The sequence below is a fragment of the Pinus tabuliformis genome, chromosome 7 (genome assembly GCF_031772625.1).
Source record: "Pinus tabuliformis cultivar Carrire ecotype Pingquan chromosome 7, CPIR1, whole genome shotgun sequence".
Taxonomy (NCBI): Eukaryota; Viridiplantae; Streptophyta; class Pinopsida; order Pinales; family Pinaceae; genus Pinus; species Pinus tabuliformis.
Window position 1 is genome coordinate 1,813,326,715 of NC_142293.1, and position 23,355 is coordinate 1,813,350,069.

The 23,355-nt window shown below is 36.5% G+C and overlaps 1 protein-coding gene across 3 annotated transcripts; it reads left to right on the forward strand.

Moving 5' to 3' along the window:
- The first annotated feature begins 18,990 nt into the window (after positions 1 to 18,990).
- LOC149255639 (uncharacterized) lies at positions 18,991 to 21,428 on the forward strand. Of its 3 annotated transcripts, none has more exons than XM_089457261.1 (3): positions 18,991 to 19,102; positions 19,301 to 19,547; positions 20,756 to 21,428. In XM_089457261.1, exon 3 carries the CDS (start codon positions 20,763 to 20,765, stop codon positions 21,018 to 21,020), a length of 258 nt encoding a protein of 85 aa, XP_089313387.1. In that variant the 5' UTR covers positions 18,991 to 19,102; positions 19,301 to 19,547; positions 20,756 to 20,762; the 3' UTR covers positions 21,021 to 21,428. The 3 variants fall into 3 exon arrangements, with proteins under 3 accessions (XP_089313387.1, XP_089313388.1, XP_089313386.1); XM_089457262.1 differs by having other exon boundaries at positions 19,301 to 19,385; XM_089457260.1 differs by lacking the exons at positions 18,991 to 19,102; positions 19,301 to 19,547 and adding an exon at positions 19,559 to 20,542.
- The last annotated feature ends 1,927 nt before the right edge of the window (positions 21,429 to 23,355 follow it).

Here is a 23,355-nt window from a genome sequence, read left to right on the forward strand (position 1 = left end):
TTGAATAAATCTATTAATATGCATGCTTATTTATTTACTATCCATTTGTTGGTTTTATACTTTTCTTTTGTTCTAGTTCTTGGATTGTTCCCATTCTTGGATTACATAAAATATATCTATTAACCTTCTTTTTTTCAGTTTATTATATGTCTATTGGAAATTTCTAGAATATTCTAGAATCTATTACATTGGTTTAATATCGAATAAATCTATTAATGTAATGGAATACATCTATTAAATTTAATAGATTACATTAAATTTAAATTTAATTGAATAAATTACTAAATCTATAAAATTTAAAATTAAATCTATTAATTGAATTCCAATTGGAAGGTAGTTTTTTATGTAGTTTGTTGGGCTATACTTTTTTGATTTTATGTTTGTTTTCGTTACATATTTTACCCAATTTTTTGAGGCCAAGCTCCAGTTAATCATTCTGATGTACTCTATGAAGATTCTTTCTTGGGTTTTTTCTTTGTTATGTTGAAGCTAAAAGAGTTTCCATGGCAAGATTTTTTCTTGGGGTTTTTCTTTGTTATTTTGAAGCTAAAAGAGTTTCCATGGAAAGGGTTTCAATACTGCCATCTTTGATGGTTTTATGCTTTTTTTTATTCTAGTTTTCGGATTGTTTTAATTTTTGGATTACATAAATTGTATTTTATGTAATAGATTCATTCAATAAATTAAATAAATTGAATAATTAAATAAATCTATGTAATAGATTCATGTAATATATTTAATCTATTAATTGAGCAAGTTTATGTACTAGATTAATGTAATCTATTAATTGAATAAATCTATTAACAAAGAGGGCTGGAAGGCGACTCAAGGGTGACTACATTGCACTGTGTGATGGTATGTATGGTAGAAAGGTGGTATGAAGTTTTGAATTTTTTCTCACATGAACTTCTTGTATCTGATTGTTAGTATGATCTTTCTCTTGACCTCGGAACGAGGCCAATATAAGTGTTTTTCCTCTTGGAAAAGGACGTGGCAGATTGGGGTAGTCAGACCATACACTCTCTACTATTTATGTAGGGACATTATTACTTTTATGTTTGTATGAGGTTCACTGATTTGATATTTTTATGATCCTCCCACTTGCTTGATATTTACCTCCACTCCTCCACTGTTTTGTCCTTTGTCACTGATATTTTCCTGATTTTTGAAGTCACTCGCTCTCACTTGAGGTTCTATCTACATCCTTGTTGGAAATAATACTTTAGGGGAGCGGGGGTGAATCAGTATTACCAAATTAATAACCTTTTCATTTCCATAATCAGATGCATATGCGCTACTTTAGTTAAGGGAACGCGCGTGTACACGCAACTATGATTAATGCAACTAGCGTATATCCAATAAATTTATGATTCAGTTAATTCATCATATGTTGATCTTTAATAAGTGCATCAGAACTTAATTAACCATATAAACAGTAACCAGGTGTAGTAAAAACAGAACAGATCATCACACATAAGAAACACACATGAACACCATGATATAAGGTGGAAACCCAATGCGGGACAAAAGCAACCTGTTGCCATCTTCCTTTAATATAAGAAAAACCTGTTTACAATCTTGTACTTGCGCAGACTCATTCCAGTATGCAGGCACCCACTTGCACAAGGCTACAACCTTCTCTCGTTCTCCAGCTACTACTGAAAGGGAGCTACAACCCCCTGGCTCTTGTACTAGCCGATATATTTACTAGTACATAGGCATCGGCCTATAGAAGGCTACAACCCTCTCTCTTTTTCCAGCTGCTACTGGAATGGAGCTCCAACCCCCTGGCTCTTGTACTGGCCGATATGTTTACCAGTATGTAGGAACCGACCTATTGAATGCTCCAACCTTCACTCTTCCTCCAGGGACCACGTTTCATAAATTTTTAGACTTGATACTCCTGGATCACAACACCATAATATGAAGGCCACGTTTCATCCAATTTTCATACTAGACCCATCAACAACATTGAAGCTCAAAATCAATCACCACTGCAATACAAACATTGCATTAACCAATCATTAAATACTCAATCATCAACCTTTTAATCACCCAACAACTGAACCACTGAAGCTCTGTCATCAAAACACAGTCACCAGAACATAGAGCAAAACCCAGAACTCTGCAAAATCCACTAGAACCAACTACAAATTCAAATATCATATTTCATAATGTAAATGATACTCTGATGAGCCGAAGCAGCGTGTATATATGCTTTTATCAAAGTGAACCCATATACATATCTGCAAATACTAATTGATAAAGTTCACAGCTATTTCAGTATTCAATCATACCCAGATCATAACATTTGCAGAATAAAACATGTGTCAGTATTCAGATCTAGTCTATCCATGATCAAACCACATAATGATAATACATTCCAAGCCTTAAGATCCCGAACCATGATCCATCATCATCCACATAGGTGCATCCTTGGTTCAGATCAAGCCAAGCATCACAAACCCATAACTTGCATACTAGATCTCACACTTTATCAGATATTCAATACTTGCACACACTTGGCCTAATGATCTTCTCCTCCTTATATAGTTTTAGGCCTTTCTCAATACCATGGTCCAAAACCACTTAGGACTAATACCTTGGACCAAATACCCGGGGTTAATACCTCAGACCAGATACCTTGGACCAATACCATGGATCAAAATACCATGGACCAAATACCACAGACCAAAACTTAGTTTTCCAACATGTACGTGCCTTTCCTTTTGTGAAACTGTGTGTGTACGTTATACATTTCTTTTGGTCTGTTAACCCGCGTGTATATGCTACTTTGTCAAGGTGAACTTGCATATATCTCTCTGATCATTAATTATTTTTTATTGACCTGCCGCACTATGATCTGTCATCTGAGTGAGTTGCCATCAAGGACAACACCTGTATCATAATGCCAATAATCTCCCCCTTTGGACTTGATGGCAACAACAACACCAAGTCACTCTCCCCCTTTGACATCAAGGGCAAAGGGCGGAGCAATATTTTCTCTCCCTTAATATACATTATGTTGTCCATAATCCCCCTAAGTACATGCTGAAATCTCTGATTGAGCTCCCCCTTTGTACATGCTAAGATGTACCAAACCATCCTTGCTCCCCCTGAGCACATGCAGAGTCTGAAAAAATATTTTTCAAAAGAATAACATGACTCTACAACTCAACTAAGTGAGTATGACTTTCCTATCACCAATGACTCATACATACATCAATCTCCCAACCATGTGGGGATACACCATTTTTTACTCATCTACCCAACCAAGTGGGGATATACCAAATGTTTATACATGACTGAAATAGAAATTATTACATCATCCTTCCCATGCATAGTGAGGGTACAAATTACATCATATGACTCATGGGTCTTTAAAAGATATAAAAGACATTTAGACCAAAGACCTAAACAAGACCATGATAGTCATCAACTATCATACACCATATATTATCTGCACCATAAGTATTTGTCATCAACATCAGCAACCTGTATACTTGCAATACCATTCTCTTGGCCAACCAACAATAATATGTCACTTAAGTGATTATCCATGAATCCGATCTGAATACCACCAATGTGACCCCAAGTATCATTTGACATAGCAAGATGTATCATTTAGACACACAAGCATCATCACCAAATACTTTTAACCATAATGCCAACAATGCATTATTCGAAGCATGTGCCCCCCCTGAACCTATTCCATCTATTCACTATCAAATATGATCATGAATATATTAGCAAGAAGTATCAACGCATCGTCATCAATTAGATATACATCAAGTTAACTTGTGAGGATCAAAAGCACTTCTAAATAACATATTATGAGTACCAATAGATTTCCACACATCATCAGCAGATTGTAACCATCATCAAATAGAGCAAATACTTGACTGAACCATATCAGACCCCTTTTCCTGAGTCTGTCCCACTGTTTTTTCTCAAACTAACATATACATGACTATGTAGCTTTGAACTCGCGTATATGTGCGACTTGCCTTCATGAAACTTGTATATGAGATTTAAAACACTAAAGTTTCACACTTCTATCTTCCTCTGTGTCTGTATACTCTGCTATGCCTCATCTTTCTGAATGTACTTCCTTTTTCTTCTATATCTTCGACTGTGATGATGTTTTCTCCTTTTGGTATGGTGCCCAAAATCTTCTCCTTCATTCCTTTGCTATATGTCCAAGCTTGTTACATGCATAACATCTCATATGTTTCATATTCCTTCTATAGCAGTCAATGGCTTTGTGACCAAACATATTACAAGCAAAACAATATCCCTTAAAGTACCTGGAACATGATGATCTTTCTGTGCGATGGTCTTGCACCATTCTACTTCTGCATCTGGCGACAACATGTCCAACACTATGACATATAAAACATTCGACATTATTTATCGGAGGAAATAACCATTTATCACTTCCATAGTTATGAGTAAAACATTTTCTTTGAAGAATTTCTTTCCTTGGTGGATGATGGGGTTGACCTCTTATCTCCTTGTTGAGCATTTCAGGTTTTGCATTGGAGTTCCTTGCCTCACCCTGTGAGCTAGATCCACCTTCAATAGATTCGTAAAAACCAAGACTAGTTTTGATGGCATGAGATCTTTGACTACTAAGAATATCATCTGAAATCTCTAGTATTGTCTTGAAATCGTAACAATTTATCCTTTTCTTCTAATTTACCTTTTAAGATATTTACCTCAACCTGATATTTCTCTTCCTTTTCCAGATGTTGCTTCTTCAAAATTTCTACAGCCTTTCTTCCTTCTTCCACATGTTGCCTTACTTTGAGAATCTCATTTTCTTGTTTTTTATCTGCTTCATTTTGCTTTTTTTTAATGATATCACTTCATCCTGCAGCATTTTACGTACTTTGAAGGCACAATCAAGATGAGCTTTTAATCTGGTAACTTCTTCTTTGAGGGCACACTCCCTTTTGTTAAATTGATCTTGTTGATCTATGATTTGATCTGATGCTTCATTTTCTTGTTCATCTTCAATCTGAGGTGATTCAGAATCTGAATACATGCTTCCACCTAATGGAAAGCTATCGTTGTTCCTTTGAGTTGTATTCTTCTTCTGATGCACTTTCGTTCTCATTGTTCTATGGATCTCCTTCAAGCAATCAAGATTCTGCCAAACGACCTACTCTGATACCAATGTTGGAAATAATAATTAGAGGGGGGGGTTGTGAATCAATATTAGCAAATTAATAACCTTTTCATTTCCATAATCAGATTCATATACGCTACTTCAGTTAAGGGAATGCGTGTGTACATGCACCTGTGATTAATGCAACTAGTGTATATCCAGGAAACTTATGATTCATTTAATTCATCATATGTTGATCTTTAATCAGTGCATCAGAACTTTATTAACCATATAAACAGTAGCCAGGTGCAGTAAAAAAAGAACAGATCATCACACATAAGAAACACACATGAACACAATGATATAAGGTGGAAATCCAATGCGAGACAAAAACCACCTACTACTGTCTTCCTTTAGTATAAGAAAAATCTGTTTACAATCTTGTACTGGTGCAGACTCATACCAGTATGCAGGAACCCACCTGCAGAAGGCTACAACCCTCTCTCATTCTCCAACTACTACTGGAATGGAGCTACACCGCCCTGGCTCTTGTACTAGCTGATATACTTACTAGTACGTAGGTGCCGACCTATAGAAGGCTACAACCCTCTCTCGTTTTCCAGCTGCTACTAGAAGGGAGCTCCAACACCTTGGCTCTTGTACTGGCCTATATGTTTACTAGTACGTTGGAACTAGTGTACTGAAGGCTCCAACCTTCACTCTTCCTCCACGGACCATGTTTCATAAATTTTCAGACTGGATACTCCTGGATCACAACACCATAATATGAAGGTCACATTTCATCCAATTTTCATACTGGACCAATCAACAACATTGAAGCTCAAAATTAATCACCACTGTAATACAAACATTGCATTAACCAATCATTAAATACTCAATCATCAATCTCTGAATCACCCAACAAATGAATCACTAAAGCTCTGTCATCAAAACATAGTCACTAGAACATAGAGAAAAACCCATAACTCTACAACATCCACTAGAACCAACTGCAAATTCAGATATCATATTTCATAATGTATACGCTACTCTGATGAGCTGAACCAGTGCGTATACGCACTTTTATCAAAGTGAACCGGCGTACAGATCTAAAAATACTAATTGATAAACTTCACAACTATTTCAGTATTTAGTCATACCCAGATCATAAAATTTACAGAATAAAACATGTGTCAGTATTCAAATCTAGTCTATCCATGATCAAACCACATAATGATAATACATTCCAAGCCTTAAGATCTCGATCCATCATCCATCATCATCCACATAGGTGCATCATTGGTTTAGATCAAGCAAAGCATCATAAACCCATAACCTGCATACTGGATCTCACACTTCATCAGATATTCAATACTTGCACACACTTGGCCTAATGATCTTCTCCTCCTTATATAGTTTTAGGCCTTTATCAATACCATGGTCCAGAACCACTTAGGACCAATACCTTGGACCAAAAACCTGGGGTCAATACCTCGAACCAGATACCCTGGACCAATACCATGGATCAAAATACCATGGACCAAATACCACGGACCAAAACTTAGTTTTCCAACATGTACATGCCTTTCCTTCTGCGAAAATGTGTGTGTACGTTATACGTTTCTTTTTGTCTATTAACCTGCGTGTATATGCTCCTTTGTCAAGGTGAACCCGCGTATACCTCCCTCTGATCATTAATTCTTTGCTATTGACCTGCTGCACTATGATCTGTCATCTGAGTGAGTTGCCAACAAGGACAACACTTGTATCATAATGCCAACAATCCTTTCTTATTCTGGTGGTTGACTTGACATTGAAAGTCTCCCCTCCTCCCTCCCCCTAGCCATATTTCACATCCCCAAATCTGAGATATTTCATATTGTGATCATTTTTCTCATTGCCTTATTCATACTATATTGCATCAATTGTGACCAATTGAGCTTATTTAGAGGGATACCACATGCCTCTATCGGTTGAAATCATTAAAATTACATGCCCCACTACAAACCTAGAACATGGTTCCTGTATAGAGACCACAAATTACTCCACACTCTCGTGAAGGTGGATTGACACTTTTATTATCTCCAAACCCTACGAAAACTTCAGTGTCTGACACTGCAACATGTGGTGGACGTGCTTGGGATGTTGTTGTTCATGTTGCCATGTAGGATGATATCTCCTTCAATTTTCTAGTTTTCGATTGGGACTATGCATGGTTCACAACTAAAACTAGATGTTTGGGTGGTGTAATTTTTTCGGCGACAATACTATATTTTTGTGCATATTCCATCCTCGCCACATAACAATCAAAATTTCTGATTGTTTCAAATTTTCTGATGGTTGTGTTCACACTGTCAAGATGGGCATCCTTCCGAGGCAATGCCATTTCAGATTATTGTTATCCATTATGTAGTTATCTCATTTCAATTATCGGACATCCTTCTTAGTGGGGGTTGGTATTAGAATATGTTTCTACCTATTTTCATTAAATTTCCAAATTGGGATGTGAAGAGGCGGCAGGGTGGTTGGTGCAGTATATGCCGTGGGTGCTAGGTGCTACATAACCTAGCTGGTGATGGTACTTGTATCCATCAGACCTTCTCTTTATTATTTTTTTAATTACCAATGATCTATATCTTCTCCCTTTTGTCCTAGCTGGCATCAATACAACTTTATTACACCTAACCCTACCACCTGTTTGTTTCTACCTACTCTGACCTTACGTGCTGGATTGGCTAGCTGACATCCACATATTTTCTATCAGGGTCTATGGAAATATCGCACCTCTTCAAATTCGACACCTAAAAACACGAGGCGTATATCCTTACCACCCTGGTAGTTGAGGAAGCATGCCCTTCTAACCAAAAATTGGCCCCACGACCTGTTCCACGTCATGCACACTCGGATGAGGGGGGGACATGAGAATTACAATTTGATGGGGCTACATATTAATTCTACATGTCACAGGGGGGACTACACAAGTGTTGCACATGTAGATCCTCCATTGTTTACCCAGTGACACGTGAACTCTCGTGGCCCTAAGACCAAACCAAGACGTCGGGTGGTCGGGACATCTCCACAGACGTAATTACTAAGTCTTGGTTATAATGTTCTCCTGGATGGGGTGATCTGCCTTCAGAAACATGCCTTGGTGGGTCGATGGTATTTCGCTGACATATAGGAGGAGGAGATGAGGAATTGGGTGGTGACTAAGTGGAAATCGCTCCTCAGATACATGCCTACGGTGAGCCGTCTCATGAATTCCTGGTACAATTTTCACTTTTTACATCAGGAGGATATGGATAAAATACACATGTTTCCATGGGTACGCGGGCACGGGATTTTATCACTTCATCCATGGTATATTTTCTTGAACTCCGAGGGATACCCCCCCGTAACAAGTTGATCTACATTAAACTACCTAGTCTTCCCATCGAATTTTGGATGAGAAGGGTTTTTACTGACATTGGAAACACTATGGGAAAATTGATCTATGCGAACCTAGAGCATTTGGGGGCCAGAGACAAACAGGCTCCCTGGATCTTAATTGAGAGAGGTTTCTCTGGGAGACTCCCTGAGCACATGGATTTGTTTTGGGATAAGATCCACATTCATGAGAGGTTGGACTTATTGTGAACTCCCTTCCATTGTTTGATTTGCCACCACAATGGACATCTCCTGGCACAGTGGCCTTAAAAACATTGGAGCAAGAATGCTATGTGTGGCATGGCTAAAACCAAGATGGACGATGCATGGGCAAAGGTTTTATTCCATGGTGGTGGGAATAAGGGTACCAACTAGTCCAAAGGAAAACCACGACAACAAATTTCGGGTACCCTTCATTTCAAACTTCCTACTTATTCTGGTATGAGATCCTCCGATTACCCATCCTCTACCTCTTCATTTTCTGGGTTGTCCTCCCCTCGCATGTCCCCTTTGAATTCCATTAACTCGAAGTCTATAGCTTCGGTCAGATCCCCTCTGTTACCTAAATAACCACCCATCTCCCCGAGTTTTTTCCCACACCCTATGTTGGGGTTTCCACTACCACTTCCCTTGGCACCTATGAGGGCCACTGAACTTTTGACATCCCCTCCATGCCCCACTATTTTGGCATAGTCTAATAATACTCCACTCACTGGCAACTCGCTTTCCTGCGAATCACCACACTCCCTCAAGTCGCCTATACCTTCCCCCAGGAACTTAGTAGAAAGAGACATATAATTCTTACTTTCCAACCCAACCCTTGACATGAAATCATTAAATATCCATCGAAAAAGCCCTCATACTTCTCTAAATATTAGCCACAATTCAACTCTTAACATCATAGTGAGACACATGGATAAATGAGACATCAAACATTTTCATGGGAGGACCAAGATCATGCCATTTTCTTTTGCTGATTCTTCCTCCCTCATAAAAATCCCTATTAGATCCACCTTTGAACCTCAGGCCCTTAGAGAAACACATCCCGACCTCCAAATGATATGACCCTATGCCTTTCCCTCAACATACAGGGTCTGGGGGACTCGCTGAAATACCTTTCCCTCAGAGATCTCTTTGTTTTTGTTGATCCACACATCATTCTATTACAATAATCCATAACCAATGCTTAGAAAATGTTAGAGTATTTTAAGAAAAGTCTACTTGATTGGAATATGGTGGTTGTTGACTCTCTTGGTCTCCCAGGGGGACTCGCAGCATTGTGGAATCCAGGATGGGTTAAGTTCAAGGCATATAGTGGTTTCGTTGGTATTATGCTCTCTGGTTGACTAAGGGGACTGATGGGACGTTTCTGCATCCTCAACCTATATGTTCTGTATTGAGACCAGGCTATATTTTGGGATAGACTAGAGGCTACTGATATACTTAAAATTGGATCCCTCATTGTGGCTTGGGATTTAAATTCCACCATTGTGCAGGAAGAATGCTTGGGTTCAACATGCATAATGGATCCCCTTGCTGATAGATGAAAATCAATTTCCTCTAATAATAACCTAATGGACATTATACCATAGAAAATGGTTCCCACCTCGCAAAATGGTAGAGATCGAACACATCACATTGCCAAGCGACTTGATAGATTCCTCGTACATAAAGATTTGCTAGAGAGAATGGGCCTTCTTCAATCAAAGGTCATGAAAACATACATTTCCGACAACTTTCCCATCCCTTTATTATGGACGAGGGAGGAGTTGAGATTGGGCATGCCTTTCAAATTCAACCGTATCTGACTAGAATATGATGATTTTACTTACTTGATTTAGGATTTCTGGAATACAGGGATACAGATAATTCCCCCATGCAGGCTATTTTTGGGAAGCTGCGCGCATTAAAAAAGGAGGTAAGTAAATGGGTACGCAGGAAGAAAAATAATATGATTAAGGAGATAGTAGACATTAAAGTGGAGATGGAAAGACTGGGTTAGGCATTGGATGCGGGGAACCCTACCACATAACTAATTAATAACATCAAAGACCTGGAAGCCAAGAAGAAAAAAATATTACATGTACAGGAAGTCACTTGGAGGTTGAAGAGTAGGGCACTATGGTTAATGAAGGGGGATAGGAAAAAAAAACAATTCCACATATATGCCAATTTTTGAAGGTAATTTAATACCATTTGGGGCATTAAGGACTCTAGTAGCAACATGGTACATACTCTACCCGAGATCCAGTAGGAAGTTGTAGCATTCTTCAAGGATGCCTACAAAACAAGAGAAGGCACTTGTATTTCGAACCAGATATGGGGGTATTATTCATATCCATCCATGTTTGATTCAAATAAGAATTATGAATTATACATGGATGCAAATTTAGAGGAGGTCCACAACGTCCGTAAATATTTCACCAAGGATAAATGGCAAGGCCCAGATGGATGGACGATCGAGTTATTCCTGCATTATTTTGATCTAATGAGACCGGAGTTAGTGCAGATGGTTCAAGAGTCCAGACTGGGAGGAAACATCATTGGGGAAATCAACTCCACATACATTGCACTTGCTCCAAAAGAGGGTGACTTGGGGACTTTCAATGACTATAGGCCCATCTCTCTATTCAACCTGGTATACAAACTGATCTCAAAGATCATTGCACTTAGAATTGAGAATACACTATCCACATACATATCCCTGGTGCAATATGGTTTCCTATAGGATAGCTAGATTCATGATGAGGTTGCAACGGCACAGGAATGCATGAATTCCATCCGCACAAAGAAGATGAAAGTTGTTGTCATGAAGGTGGCTCTGCAAAAATCTTATGACAGTGTTGATTGGGCATACCTACGCATTGTTTTACACAAAATTGGCCTCCAAATGCACAAAATTGAGTGGGTAATGGCTTGTGTTACCATTACCAAATATGTGGTCATTATTAATGGATATCCTACAAGCTACATTGGGGCGGGCAGAGGACTATGATAGGGATGCTCACTATCCCCATTACTTTTTATCTTGATCATGGATGGACTCAACCACAAAATTAAAAATGCCTGCTTGGGGGATGATTTCTGAGCACTCACTATGGGTCGAGGCATTAATATCTCACATAGCCTCTTTGTAGATGAAATTCTTGTATTTGGCATAGTATCTAGGATGATGTGGGCAACCTTACATAACATATTTTACAAGTTTGGTAGCACTTCAGGGCTACTTATGAACAAGGGAAAATCAATGCTACTATACGGGGAGGGGAAATAGGAGGATATTGAACATATTGCAAACCTTTTTGGTGTGGAAGAAAAATTGATCAACTTAGGTTTGAAATATTTTAATTTCAGTATTAAGCCAAATAATTATAGGTTCAATGATTGGTTATGGATTTAAGTATGGGGGATTTACGCAGTGCATTATATTAGATATCATTTTTTGGGATTCAACTGCGTTAAGTAAGTCATTCAAACGTATGACCATTTCCATGAGAGGTAGTCGTATGACCATTTCCATGAGAGGTAGTCGTAACTGACTACCTCTCATGGAAATGGTCATACGTTTGAATGACTTACTTAACGCAGTTGAATCCCAAAAAATGGTTATGGATTGTCGACAGATTCCACAAAAAGATCTCTGGATGGGAACATAGATTCTTAACACTTGGAGGCAGAGTTATCCTCACACAATTGGTCCTGCAGCAATTAGCAGTATATTGGGCACATCTTTACTATCTCCCTGCCAATATCATTTCAAAAATAAATAGATAATGAAAAGTTTTATTTGTGCTAGAACCAGAAAATCCTTCTAATTCCACCTTAGGAAGATGGAAAATATCTCCAGGTCTAAGTGTGTGGGAGGCTTGGGTATATTGAATATAAAATTGTTTGGTTGGGCCCTTCTGATTAAATCTTTATGGTGAGGATTATTCGGTAAATTCCTATGGGGAGATATCATCAGATTGAAATATCTCAATGATAGGGGAAGGAGATTATCATAGGCAGGGATTGTATTATGGGATTTGGGATCGAGATGCATTACTCTGATGCTCTCACATGCCACCTTAATTCCATAGGGTACTTTTTCTTTGCTCAAGCTATCCGAACATTGTTAGGCATCATTCCATTATGGAAGAAGGCTAAGGAAATTGGATTGACGGGGGAGGTGGCTAGGGCCTGGGAAAGAATTCTTGATGCGTTGTGTAATTCTGGTATTGCAAAGCTGAGATCTATGATTAGATTGGGTGGGAGGGGAAATTGAAATGAGGGTCTATCTCTGTCTCTCATACCAACCTTATCATTTGCAGTTGTATACATAACACACAAAAAAATTGTTGGTTTACCAGATGTTGGAAGGTACAAATCCCGATCAAAGATCATTTTATACACTTGGCTTGTATGGAAGAATAAGACACTGACTTAGTAAAACCTAAGGAAGAGAGGTATAAATGGACTAGGACTATGCGTTCTCTATAGGTGAAAGTAGGAGAGAAATTAACACATCCTATTGTCTTGCCTGATTGTTGTACAGATATGGACTAAGACCTCTATTTTAATCTATTTCACTCATATTGCACATGTGTCTATAGAAGCTTGCTTGATATGGTGGAGTAGATGGGTCAAATATAAGATGGTAATCCCCCTTGTGATATTTTTGGAAATCTGGAAGGCAAGAAATTATATTATTTTTGAGGGAAAAACACTCAATGTGGACTAGATTATCAACAACATTCTAACATGGATGAGACCACTGTTGTTGTCCAATACTATGCCTCATTTGATCTCACATAGAAAAAATGGCCTACACATATCCTTCCCAGCGGGTTCTTTCATGGTGCTCAATAGGGAGGTATATGTGGATGCGATTGGTGGATTCACATCAATCAAAACCAACAATATAGAATCCATTAGGCAAGAGGAAGGGGGGTTAACTTGAAAGATGAAGCAATTGCACTTTGGGGATTATTATTGTTGGCTAGTTTCTTGGATATTCAAAGACAAATATCTATGGGGACTCACAAGCCATTATCAACCATGTGCTGGGAATTTCCAGGCTCTTGAACATCATTTACCTCAAGGACGCATTTCAAAAAGTTTCCATACAACACATCCATGGAGAACACAATACAATTGCAGATACCATGTCCAATCTGGGTATAATGGCATCCATTGAAAGTTTGCATATTACTCTAGAAATGGATGGTTGCTCCATTGATGCTAGATACATGCCACTACCCTGAAGATGGTCTATTGTTGGTTTTTCATGTTTTTGTTCTTGCCCTTTCTATCACACTGCATTGTCACATATCTCAACGTACTCTTTATTTGGTTATGCTACTTCTTTTTCTGCTCATGGACTTATGATGGACTATCTGTTGTTTTTTGGTACTAATATTTGGGCTAATATTTGGGATTCATGTGTGGGCCTGTTGCCTTGGAGGAATTTCTCTTTCACTGTTACTTATTTCATCATGGTTGCATTGCTCACATGTTCTTTTCTCACAAATGAAGAACTTGATATGAAAGCTCTCTAAGGAACTAGATGTACTGGTTTTACCATATATTAATAAAACCAACATTTTTTTCTTACTGAGAAAAAAAAAGATTCATGTCAACTATTTAATCTATTGAATAAATTCATTTTATGTAATAGATTCATCTATTAATTGAATAAATCTATTAAATTTAAATTTAAATTTAAATATATTAATTTAATTGAATAAATCTATTTATTAAAATTTAATAGATTAAATTTGAATCTAAATCTATTAATCGAATAAATCTATTAAATTAAAATTTTTAAATATAAATATAAATATAAATATGATATCTTTAAACATAAACTGCTCCCACATCTTCCTCCTTGAGCTACCCCGTCAAAAAAACCCACTGGATAATTGTTGATCTGAAAATTTCCCTTCTCTTTCTTTTCTTTTTCCTTTCTACATTCTGACCAGTTGCAACCCACTACTCTATGAGATCATATATTATGTTTTCCCCTCCTCTAAATGAACCAAATATCAGCTGGTTCCTACTTTTCCATATTTCCCAGAATATAACCAAAGTGAGCATCCTCCTACGTTTACCATTTACTCTGATTGCTCCACCATTTTAGCCACTCCTCTATTGTGTTAAACTGAATAAAAGGAATCTGTAGCTTACTGGTGAAATGTTTCCAGATATTAATAGATTTGTGACAGTGTAAAAAAAGGTGATCATTATCCTCTAAATTTTGCCTGCACAGATAGCATATCCCAGGACCATGGTGGTTCTTCTTTTGTAAGTTTGTCCATGTGAGATTCTTGTTTCTCCACGTTAGCCATAGGAAAATTACAATTTTTATTGGGACATTAATTTTCCAGAAGCTATAAAACCAACAATTTTCTGAACTCTGAACTTCCTTTTGGCATATTTTGAGATAACAGTCTGCCACCTCTATTTCTCTTGTACTCTTCTTTTTTCCAGCCCATATAATACAGTTCCCTTTTCTATCATAACATATCCCTATCTTCTTTATATTTTTAATAAACTGTAGCCAATCTTGTTTTTATTGATATGGGGGAGAAGGAAAAAGCATGAAGGTAGAAGTTGTTGCTCTTTGGGGCTTATTATGGTTTATTAAGTTTTGGATATCCCTCGAGTACAATTTTTTAGGGATTCCAAATGCTTAATAGATCATGTAAATGGAAAGAACAATATCCAAGAGGTCTCCCTAGAACGCTGAATGAGATGGATAAAAAAACATATGGAACTTCTTTGAGAAACCATCCATTCAGCACATTAACAAGACACATAACAAAACAACGGATGATTTATCGAAGAAGGGACTAATAGTCGCAGAAGAAGAAATGTATATCATGATAAAAATGGGAGAAGACGAGACAAAAGTAGAAAGTCTAAAGCTGCCAGGATAGGACACCGAAGACTATATAAAAAGGAGAAATGTATATCATGATCAAAATGGGAGAAGACGAGACAAAAGTAGAAAGTCTAAAGTTTCCAGGATAAGACACTGAAGACTATATAAAAAGCACAGAACTCCAATACAAATAAGTTCAAAAAAAAAACATTGTTTCTTTTTGTTTTTGTTTAAAATTTTGTACAAATTTTGGTTCAGATACCGTAAAGAAAACACATGAGGAATGTCATACTGAATTACAGAATATGTAAATGTCTTATGACATATCTAGAGCCTGGTGTCTCTTTGATAATTCTGTGATATATTTGTAGTTATGGCAGAGAAATCGTAGTTCCACAATTGTCGCAAATTATAATCTATAGTTCAGTTGTATGTATATAGAATATTTTCTACCACAGATAGTCATGTAGTGGATTCCATAGGGCTTATGAGGACGATCTGTCCTTCATAATTATGTATTGTTTTAACATAATATAAAATAGACTATTTTTCTTGCTGAAATATATATATATATATATATCTATATATATATATATATATATATATATATATATATATATATATATATATATATATATATATATATATATATATATATATATATATATCTATTAGTTGAATCCCAAATGGAAGGAATTTTTTGAAGCAGTTTCTTGGGTTATATTTTGTTGCTTTTCTATTTGCTTTCATTACACATTTAGCTCAATTTTCTCAGGCCAAACTCTAGTCATTTTGAGGTAGTCTATGTACATTTGTTCTTGGGTTTTCTCTGTTATTTTGAAGTTAAGCTAGTTTCGATTGCAAGTGTTTCGATACTGCGACCTATAGATCGTCGGATCGTAGACCCTAGAGTTAAAATTTTTGGGAAAAATAATCAACTCTCTTACGTTCCAATATTTCCCATTCGATTTTCATGTTTTCACTCTTAGGCTAGAGTTTTTTATTTGGGGCATATTTAGGGCGTTCGAGCCAAGGATTTTCACTTCAAATGAAAATTTTACTATAGGGTGTTCATGTGGCAGTGATGAGAGATTAAAAAGTGGCCTCGTTCCAATATTTCCCATTCGATTTTCATGTTTTCACTCTTAGGCTAGAGTTTTTTATTTGGGGCTTATTTAGGGATTTCGAGCCAAGGATTTTCACTTCAAATGAAAAATTTATTATAGGGCGTTTATGTGGCAGTGATGAGAGATTAAAAAGTGGTTAAGACCACAACACGTTTTCTTAGGTGAGGCTAAGTGTTTCAAGCTGATCTGTTATGTGGAAGTCTTTACATTCATACAAATATCACAAACAGATTCTTTCATCAAAACTTTTTTAATTTTCTCACAAGAATAAGTATTCATGATATTCTCTCTTCAATAAATCATTGTTTGTCCATCGATGAGAGTGTGACTAGAGTCATCTTATTTCATGTCATTAAACCTTAATCAAGGAACCATAAGGTTTGTAGCAACTACCACCTATAGGGAAGTAAGCCCAAATTTCTTGAGACAAAACAAAGGTTGTTATTGAGCATGTTTCTTAGGTTATATCTTGTTCTTTTTCTGTTTGTTTTCCTTAGCCCATTATAGGTTGAACCAGTTTTTTTTGAGACCTAAATCAAGCATATATTGTTGAGTTCTAGGGTTATCTTATTCACCTAATAGAACATGTGAATCTAGTTGGCCTCAAAATGTTTATAGGCATATTATATCATATGACAATCAAAGCGTATTTAATTATGATGTGATTTACAAATATGTATAAGATTGTTGAAATAGCAATAGGTTTCTGGGTTAATTTGCAATCATAATTAAAAGTACATAGTTGACTTCAAAATGTTTATAGGCATATTATATTATATGACAATCAAACTATTTATAGGTGTATTTAATTATGATGAGATTTACAAATATGGAGAAGATTGTTGAAATAGCAATAGGTTTCTAGGTTAATTTACAATCATAATTAAAAGTACATGGAAATGAATGAGGTTGGAATTGATCTCAGAGCCAAGGCTGGGCTAAATTCTTCAAATCAAATTGAACCTAAAACCTCAATAGATCCAACAAACATGAAGCAAAACTTCATTATCAAAAGGAAATTTCATGAACACCCATATCTAGAAATGTGTTTAAATTTTTTTCACACTGAACTCATTTTGTTTTGTATGAAGTTTCTCATGTAGAATGTGAATGGCTAGCCATTTCACTTTAATATTATGAAATAAAACACAAAAATATTCATGATTGCATAACTCTAACTATAAACATAAATGTTATTATTCATATCAAAATTCATTATTTTCTAAATACAAAAATATTAAGATTACATTTATTCACTATTTAATCATATGATTTATATTAATATAATATAAAGGTTACTTTTACAAATTATTTAATATTATCATTTATATGATCATATTATATATCATTAATATTAATATTAATATAATATGAAGATTGCCTTTACAAATTATTTAATCTTATAATTTATATGATAATATTATATGAAGAAAAAGTGATTGTTTTATTAATAACATACCTTACGACCATGGTGTCACTTTATAATTAATGCTCTTTACAAGAATGGCCACCAAATACTACAGCCATGATGCGGATTTTTTTAATTAATTTTGGTTACATGCAAATTTCAACCAGCTCATTTGATGGCACCATTTGAACATCACATTTTGTAGTGTCAAGAACACAACAACCACTTTTCAATAAATTTTTTTTATGTTTTTAATCCTATTTTTCCCTATTTTGATAGGGTGCTACATTTTTCCCTAATTATTATAGGTGATTTTAAATTATTGGCATAGTAAAATTTTAATAATATTTCTTTAAAAAATTAATTTAAATAAAGCTTCAACACTCGATTTAGATATGCAAAAAATTTATCATTTACAATTTTAATTGTTGATTAAATAGTAACTACTGAAGTATAATGATATCTTTCAATTTATATTTATACTTTATTTTGTAAACTTAATTAGCATATTTATATTTTATTTTGCAAACTTAATTACCCATCTCAAATTAAATTTGTAAAATTATTGCAAAGTAAAATTATTTTTATAAAATAAACTATTATTAGTGCACGTGAACACTCAATAGTTACAATGTACATGGGATACATCACTTATGGCCCCAACATATATGCTGCCTCCTTCCAACTTAATAGGAGTCTACATTTATACATTGGATGCTCTACTTCCAATGTCATAGGAGTTTACAATTAGACATACATCAAGTGGGGTTTTTCACTCTTATCTTTTGCCTAGGATACTATACCATGCCATGGACCCCCCTAGCAATGGGTAGGGCAATTAGAGCCACAACATTCAACTATACTTTTACTTCTACTCCGTTGCAGTAGAGACTCCCACTTAATACCTAATACCTTGGACCCACCCAGCAATTGCTTGGAAATTTCCATGGACTTCTTTAGGGTACACCCGTGACTACTTCACCGACCAGAGTACTTCACCTACCAGTCATGCGCAAAGAATATTATTTAACGTAGGGGTAAGGGTTATCTATACATTCTACTCTGGTTCTCCTCCGCCCATTGTTTGTTCCTTTGCTCTATTTCAAACCAATTTTGTTCGGGGAACACTTTTGCTGGATATATATCAAGCTTTCTTTCTTTTTTCAGAGGTATCTTTAATAGTCATCTTTAGTTTCGGTGGTTTAATTTGTGAAACTTTATTTAACTGACAAGGAAACGAGAGTCTCGTGTGAGATCTTACAATCCTGTCTTAGGGATTTAGTCCAGTGCAGTCCAATATATGTTGGTTTGGATGTCACTTGCAAAAAATGCATTATTTAACTCGTCTTGTTGTCATTTGATTGCAGAGAATAGAACGAGGGTTCCACTAGTGCTTTTACCAATCCAGTGGTACTGCTTTGTCCATTCTACTTAAGAAGCCCATTTTCAGAGGTATCGTGCAATAAAAGGCATTATTTAACTGGTATCGTTATCACTGCTTACAGAGAATAGAACAAGTTCGATTAGTGCTTTGACCAATCCAGTGGTGCTGCTCTGTTCATTCGTTCGCTCTTGTTTGGGGACACCATTTGCTGAATATTATTATATTCAAAGGTCACTCTAATACTCATCTTTAGCTTCTGTGTAAATAAATTGTACTCAACTGATGAGATTATCAATAGGACTCCTGTGAGTCATTTTACAAGGACGCCCTAGGATTTCAGTGCAGTGGAGAAATATATGATCATCCTTAGATTGGACAAAGATGGTAAGTAGCTGCTTCTCCCTAGTTCATAACAGATGTCACTATTTGAAGTAAAAGTACACCCTTGCTGACCATATTAAGCTCCTCTGCAAAGGTACTAATCATACTCATCTAAATAGTTTCTTCTGTAGCTTAATAAATCAATCGGTATCATGTGGCCGTTTACAAGGCTGTCCTTAGGTTCAGTGGGCAGATCTACGTTTAGCTGCACAAATGTTGGTTAGTAAGTGCTTATGCCCTGGCAATAACAGGTGTTACAATTAAAGTATTCGTAAAAGGGATTAATTTGGAAGAACTCCTGGGATGCCTTTTTCCCAAAACTATTTTGGCATATCATTCGAGTTATTTCAATCGCTTTCATTTTCTATGTATAGATCCATGCCTTTTGTCATGCAGCAGCAAAATAAATTGTGACTTGACGGCATTTAGAACATTCGTGAGGCATTCTAAGCTTCTGCTTCAACTAGCTTTTCAGACTTCAAAAATTTTGGGATTAAGGGGAATTTAGAACACTTCTGCATCAACTGGTGCATCCGACTGCAAAAGGCATCATGATTTGACGGCATTTAGATCATCCAGCAGCGTGTTGAGCTTCTGCATCAACCGATCCTTCTGGTCCACGTTGGGGTCTGGTTTAGTCGACCAGGGGGGAATTTTCTCCATTAGCCCAGCTCTAGTTTTGAGCCCTTCTGTCACCCTCATCGCTGTGGAAATCCCCAGACCGACATCATGTCCTCAGCGTTTCGCACTGCTTTGCCCAATATTGGCTGCTGTCTGCTTTCAAAAAAGAGGTTACGCATCATGTAATGTCTGCTTTCAAAAAAGAGGTTAGGCGTCATGTACGGTAAGCTTCTAGTGCCTAAAGTTCAACATAAACCTTGTATACTTTTTCTTTTATTATGGTGTCAAAATCGTTACAGAATAGGAATTGGGAATGCTTCCTGATCTCAAGCTCATATCTTGTAATTCATAAGTTGAATATTTTACATGGTTTTGTTTCATGCTAATATTCATATGAAATGGAGTTACTAATTGAAAGCTTGATTTGGCCAATTAGATTACTCATGACAGATCGTCTGAACACCGAGCCCAACAGCGACGGCGATGTCGTCTTCACACCACCAGAGCTGGAGTTTGAGCAGACACCAGGGGAGTGTGCTTTAAATCATGCTAATGTTCTTGCTATGATGCATAACAATGATGGGGTGGTTCGGATTGACGTCGTAGATGGTGGGAATGAAGATAGTGCGCGATTAGATCCACAGCATGCCAGTCCGACTTCTGAACTGCTGCCGGCAAACCTTGTAGACGACGGAAATTGACACAATTCACAATTAGAGGGAGATCATGCTAACCGTTCATATGGCATATACAAATTATTAAATATTTATGCAGTGATTCAAGCCGGGATTCTAGCTGCTGCATCTTCTGCAAGGAGACGCATGGAAGGAGTCTATTCGTGCTCTCTAGGCTTGTGAGCATAGCAATTATTGCCGTTATCCTACTCAAATTCTCTCAACAGTTCAGAGAACTGCCAAAGGAAGAATACCGCACTTGGATTGCACAAAAGGCTCTCTTTGTTGTAATGTGCGGTGTCAGTATGCATCTTTCTCTCCTTCGCTTGACTCTTCTAGGCCAGCGTTAAGCGTGAATCCTAATAGTCTATCATGCTTAACTGAGTCATTCACCTTCAATAAGAAATTGGATACTCATTGTGGTTTTGCTTTTTTGTAATGGGTTATTTTGTCAAAAGACAAATGGATACTCTATCTTTTTGCATTTTTCTGATAGGTTATTTTGTGAAATGTCATATAAATACATCCACATCATCAATTATGAAATGGTGGTCCATGGTTTGTGTGTGAAGTACTAAATTTTGGGCAGAACGCTACCGACCTTTCATGTCAATGCAAGTAGAATGCATGGAAATCAAGAAATAAAATTGGAGGTATTCTTCTCTTGAAAAGAGGGAGACTTCAACTAGCCTCTAGTCAACAGCTTCAGCACTCCCAGTTTTTTTTTAAGCTCAATATGTTTTCTTCCCACCTTATGCTATGACAATCGTTTGGCCCTATGCTATGGCAAGCGTTTTATGTTGGTTTGACGCTGGTTGTTTAGTTTATTGCTAGTCATCTTCCAGGTAGAATTTCTGGGTATATAGACTTTTTGGACTTCCTGTAGTTTCTTTGTGTCAACATCGCTAGTTTATGTAGCGCACAAATTTGCATTTTCTACCCTATGTCATTGTTTCTTCATGTAAATCAGATCAGGATGTTGTTTAAAGAAGTTATGCCACTGTAATCCTTTTTTGTCTTCATGAAAAATGTATTTTTTCTTCTATAAGGAAAGAAATAAAATGAGATATTATTACTTTCATAATGTCTATTTATTCGTCCTAGAGAGGGTTTTAGCTACTATGAATACTATGACTTTTATAAATAAGAAAATTTCTATGCCCATTTCATCTACTATATTCCTCCAGAAAAGGAGGAATGCACTCAATGGCTAATATTTCCTTATGATATTCAATATTGGTATCTAGTTGCTGTTGGGAATTTTTCTGGTAAAATTCCAAAAACAAATTAACTGAACACAGAGACAATGGTTTGTTTTTCTTCAGGATCTTAACACAGGGAAGCTATAACTGATTTCTGAGAACAGAGTATTACATACACCCACAAAAGCTTTTTATTCATTAAAATATAATGCCTGATACAAAATTCATCATCTTTCTCTGAGAGGGATTCAGCAAAAACATTTCAACAGAATTACTTTGTCTCCTTAAAAAATGTAAATTTTTGTTTACATTTACTGCTATAAAATAAAAAGGATTCTTACATATGGTGCTGCACTTTTACATTCATATTCAAAATAAAAAAAATTTACATTCAGGCTCTGTCGAGCATTTCCTTTCTCCTTACTCACACGCTGCTTCTGCTACTTCATTTCATTCCCAAACAAGACATCAAAACATCCACGGTGCTCTATTCTGGTTTCTACCTTCGTCTTCGTTTTCGCACTTGTGCGTTCCACCGTTTCATTACAGAATGGTCAACACCACAAAAAACATGACACATACAATGCATATGCAATACATAAAAAAACATAACACGTAAATACATTTTACTATGCCCATACCTCCGTAAGGAATAAAAACATTAAAATTTGAAATTTCTACCAACTTTTACCTATCACAATAACTTTACATTAATTACTTTTCCAGTCAAAACAAAAACTCCATGGTGAGACTTGTATGCATCTTTGACTTCAATCGACGGCGAGATGACTTCACTCCAATCCAACGATCATCGCTCACCCAAACAGAACGAATGTTACGTCCCGATAGAAAGTTGTTTTGCAGAGAGTACAATTGACGCGTGGCAGGTTCTAATTGCATCGGGTGAGATTTACAGAATACCACTTTCACAGCAAAAGTCGTCCGAAGAGCTTGGTGGTTTTTAGCTGAGTTATTGCGCACGGCAATTGTAAATTAATATTTCAACACTCCCCTTTAATTTCAACTGCTCGGCGTTCAGTCATACCCAAACACTTCCTCAAAAATTCGAAGCTCTTCTGGTCCAATGGCTTTGTCAGAATGTCTACTACCTGCTCCTGAGTCCTGCAATGTTGTAAAACAATTTCTCCATTTCTTACCAA